Source organism: Sardina pilchardus, chromosome 6 (genome assembly GCF_963854185.1).
Source record: "Sardina pilchardus chromosome 6, fSarPil1.1, whole genome shotgun sequence".
Classification (NCBI taxonomy): Eukaryota; Metazoa; Chordata; class Actinopteri; order Clupeiformes; family Clupeidae; genus Sardina; species Sardina pilchardus.
Genome location: NC_084999.1, coordinates 25500652 through 25505651, shown reverse-complemented (window position 1 = coordinate 25505651; position 5000 = coordinate 25500652). Strand labels below are relative to the sequence as shown.

Genomic DNA, 5000 nt, shown 5'->3' with positions numbered 1-5000 from the left:
AGATAATGGAAAGAGAGAGAAAGAAAAACATAAACAGAGGGAGGCAGGGTGGGTAGACAGAGAGAAAAAGCTACCATTCCTCATGTCTGTTTTGTAGGTGTTATGATGAATCATCCACCCCTCTTTCTTGCCAATTAACAAACAAAACACTAATGACAATATTCACAACAACACGAAGCCAAAAACTGCACATTATTTCAAATGTGTCCGCTAATGTCACAATGTACTGTAGATGATTCCCACATTTCACAATTAGATGGTAACACAAGCAGGTCGAAAGCTGATGACACACAAGGCAACTTTTTGAGCAACGGTGCTGGGCCATGTTCCTAACTGTACGTTCACACCGCCGGTGACTTGAGCTTCCAAAGATTCCGGAAGTCATTCATTTTCAATGGAAGCCGGCTTCTCTCAGCTGCCAGCAGCGACAAATCCGTCGGCGTCGCCTTTTGGGCGTCTTGAGCAACTTGAGAAAGTTGAAAGTGGCTCAACTTTATGGTAATAATGAGCTATGACGCAGTTCAGCGACCAAACGACCAGCAAACGAACATAACAGAATGCTACCGCGTCAGAGCGGCCAAAGCGTCCAAAGCTTGCTACGGCGTCCTATGGCCTCCTCGGCAGGGCGTCCAGAGCTTCTTGGAAGCTCAAGTCGCTGGTGGTGTGTATGTACAGTAAGTATTGTGATTCTGGCACGTTCCCACGGATACTGACCACCATTTGCCCCCCTAAAGAACTTTTATCATCAGTGGGCAAATGTCCATAACAGTCCAATTAGAACACATGGAAGTGGTGATGTGGTTGCCCGATGTACTGATCATCCAATTAGAACACATGGAAGTGGTGATGTGGTTGCCCAATGTACTGATCATCCAATTAGAACACATGGAAGTGGTGATGCGGTTGCCCAATGCATTGATCATCCAATCAGAACACATGGGACTGGTGATGCGGTTGCCCCATATTTCATCACCTACTGTAAAGGTGTGTTGTAAATGACTGGGCTCCTTACCTGGCTTGAAGTGAGGGAGGGAGTGCACGCCTGACCAGGAGTCTTCCGAGGGAGTGCCCAGGATCTGACAAAAACAGGGTAGGAATATCGGGTTAATCACATGGGGAACATACTGTAAGCACATTTTTCCCTAAACGTGGGATTGTTTTCTACAGATGTTGAGAGGAAGCTGATAACAGATACATCAATTTCATGGATGAATGCTGGTGAATAGGAAAGAACAAGTGAATGTCAGCCACAATTTTGAGCAGTGATGGATCAATCTCAATCTCAATCTCTGTACCACTACTTTGGGATGGAATATTCCCATGTTTAAAATGCAACACTGCTAGCTCTAGTTGTGGAATACAGAACAATGTTGCTACACAGCAGATCATCAGCAGTGTAGAGAATAGGAAGACTGAAACACTTTAACCTGCTTGTCTGCTGCAGTCCCTTCAATCTACCACCAGAGGGGAGAAGTGCTCCATTTCACAACGGACACTGGCCACTAATATTTTCTCAAACACTTTTACCACTTTTATTGCTGTCACTCATTCACACAGACACAGACACAGACACACAGACACACAGACACACAGACACACAGACACACACACACACACACACACACACACACACACACACACACACACACAGTACACACAGTACACACACACACGAGGATGTTCTCCCTTCTGTTGCACATATGCCATTATGTCTAGTAACAGTAGAATAGCGTATGTAGCACATATACAACTTATTTCACTAATGATTGTCGACTGGGTGCATATGAACTGCTCTTGTAATGGTGGCCAGCACAGTAGCAGTGCTGTAAATAAATAGACCTCTCTCCCCATGCGCATCAGAGGTGCTAGCGACAGGTGCTGGCATCCATCTCTAGGTGGAGGTGGAGGTGGAGGTGGAGGAGGAGAATGGTGCAGTCCAACCCAACAGAGGGTACACTGGCTATCTGAGGGTGTCTGACCAATGCGCTCAGCTGAAAACCAGTGCCAGTCTGGCTCCTGAATCAAGCACGGTGCGCCTGGCAGCTCTGCCATCTAAAATGCCCATTTAGTGTTGAACAGGTGCCTTTCCTCAGGGGGATCCTGGTTATGAATGTGTGTGTGTGTGTGTGTGTGGGGTATGTGTGGGGTGTGTGTGTGTGTGTGTGTGGGGTGTGTGTGTGTGTGTGTGTGTGTGTGTGTGTGTGTGTGTGTGTGTGTGTGTGTGTGTGTGTGTGTTGTGGCGCTATGAGGGACACAAGGTAGAAGGACACTATGAACAATCTTTTCACTCTACACCTCACTAACTTGAAAAATCTGCCATGACATCACAGCATCTTGGTGTGTGTGTGTGTGTGTGTGTGTGTGTGTGTGTGTGTGTGTGTGTGTGTGTCTGTGTGTGTGTCTGTGTGTGTGTGTGTTTGTGTGTGTCATGTGCATGACTGTTGATAAATGTGTGTATGAGTGTGTGTGTGTGTGTGTGTGTGTGTGTGTGTGTGTGTGTGTGTGATCGTGGGAGACAGCATATAGTGTGTCCTAGAGCCCAATCCCTAGCTGGCTGTGTGCGCAGCACGGCCCCTAACTGTGCTTCCCCCAGGAGCCCTAAACAGCACCTGGGGCTCAGGAATCAGCACAGCAATCACAGCAGAGCAGAGACACCCCTCACAATATGGGGCTTAGTGTCCCTCTCACACACAGCACTCTTCCCCTCATCAATCTGTCTATTTCTCTCTCTCCCTCCCTCTCTCTGTCTCTCTTTCTCTCTTTCCACAGCCTTCTCCTAATCAACCTTCCTCTCTCTCTCACACACACACACACACACACACAATTTCTCTTTTTCTCCTTCTTTATCAATCAAATTATCGTTCTTCCACCAATACTCCCTCTTCCTCTCTCTTACTCTCTTCCCCACTATTTCACTGTCATATTCTCTCATACTTCACCTGCCTCCATCTCTCTCTCTTTCTCTGCATCCTATCGCCATATATATATCTCTCACTCTCTCTCTCTCTCTCTGCATCTTACTTCCATCTCTCTCTCTCTCTCCTTCCTCTTTGTCTTTCTCTCCCTCTCTATAATGGAGTGCATCCATAAAGCAGCAGACAGGTCATCTTGAATAAGTTCTTCTAGGACACCAAACCCCTCTAGGTGGCGTTGCCACTGTTCCTGAGCCTGTGGTGGGCTTCCTGGCCCCGTCCCCAACGACAACGAAAGGCTTTGAAAACAATCTTTCTTTTTTTCAGTGAACCATGATGAGAGCTCTGAGGTGAGTTTGGTTATCCATGAGGAGAGTTTTAAATGAGACTGCTGTTGAGCGGTAATAAGGTAATTAGGGGGTGCGTCACAGCTAAACCCTGAGCGTAACAGGGGGCCGGGCCATCACTTTAATGTGGAGCCAGAGGTTATGGCCATGACTCCTGCTGAACACATTAATGGCTGGAAGACAGTCACTCAATGTGGCTTCCATGCTGAAAATGTTTTATAAAGTTGACTTCTTTTAGAGATGTTTGCTTCATCCATGCCAGTAGTGAACATAGTAGTGAATAGAGAGCTAGGAATCAACACAGTCATCAACTTGGGCATCAACACAGTCAGATTATCCCCAAAGCTTTCAGTTTGAGATCTGTGATGTCTATCTTGTCACATCATGTGTGTGTACTGTATGAATGTGTGCACACTACCCCCGGATGAGTACATGTGCAGAGAACACATTTTCTACTGGGATTTCCTACGGGACGAATAAAGTACAACTTCACTCAACTTAACTTTTCTCCCTTCTCCACTATTTTAGTGAAGCCTTGTAAACAACGAATAAATAAATATTTGAGGATGGCACAAAACACCACTATAGCTGGGCAATACATCAGCTCAATGGACTCAATGGACTAGCCACTTTTTTTGCTTCCTTATTTGAACTCCTCGGTTGAATATGTTTAAATACATCAAAAAAGATAGACGCCCAGAGTAAGCCTCCTAACTCCAGCATAGCAGACAACATAATTACTAAGCGGCCATGCCAGGGGGTCAGGATTTGACTGATTAGCTTCGCCAATTAGCAAGGCACTTCCTCGTCGCCATGTTCCAGAAATACATCATGTTGATTTGTTGATTTGCTTTGTATTTTCCTGTTTACATTGTATTGTATGTTGTGTGTGGTGTCTTAAGCTGCTGGGATCAGTAACCTGGCACTTAATTGGCTAAGTAAAATGGCACCAGAAACAAGCCCCTTGAAACGCCATGTTGAAGCCTGAAAAAATCGTTACATTTTGGCAATTTTCACTAGCCTGGCATTCCCATTGAAATGAATGGGGGCGGGACTTGTTCACTTTCTCCAGTTCTTATAATACCTCCATGGGCCATACTTCTGTTCAGATGATTTCAAGTGACCCAGCAGACTTTGCTTGTATGTACTGTATGTATTGTCCTTTTCTATCCTTTTTGTTCTGTGTCTTTGTAAAGTGTCTGTGGGTCTTTGGGCGCTATATAAAACCTATGTATTATCATCATTATCATTATTATTAGCTGTGCATGTGGAACGTTGGTAAACCTCACTCCTCGACGCCTCAAGAGCGCTGCTGGCATGAGAGCTAATAGCCTGGGCTTTGTTTTCACACTCGACTCCCGATCCGAGGTGCTGCTGTTTGCGGGTTGGAGTCCGGGTGTGTACAGGGCTGAGCAGCACGGGTTCAACATGACGCAGGTTACATTTGCATAAGGGCAGCCTGCTGCAAAACAACCACATTGGTGCTCTGCAGTTAGCCCGCTGAGCTAAACAAATACAGAGGGTGTGCATGTTTTGTTTCTGTGAAAAAAACACTGACTCTATTATGACTGTTTGACATTTCCCAAGCGGCACAAAAACATTCATTACACACACTCCAACACCAAGCTAAACAGGTTCTAGAGCGTCGCAGCTGTAACAGAGACATTATTTTGGGAATGAAAATAGGCCTATGGTGGGAAGGTGTGTGTGTGTGTGTGTGTGTGTGTGTGCGTGTGTGTGT

General features: G+C 45.8%; 1 protein-coding gene across 2 annotated transcripts in view; it reads right to left on the bottom strand.

The window, feature by feature from the left end:
- Window positions 1-5000, bottom strand: part of cdk14 (cyclin dependent kinase 14) — a 194875-nt gene that overhangs the window by 65322 nt on the left and 124553 nt on the right. For both annotated transcript variants that reach the window (XM_062539213.1, XM_062539214.1), the window contains one exon: window positions 1013-1076. In XM_062539213.1, coding sequence (XP_062395197.1) covers window positions 1013-1076 — 64 coding nt within the window. The remainder of the gene's footprint in view (window positions 1-1012; window positions 1077-5000) is intronic.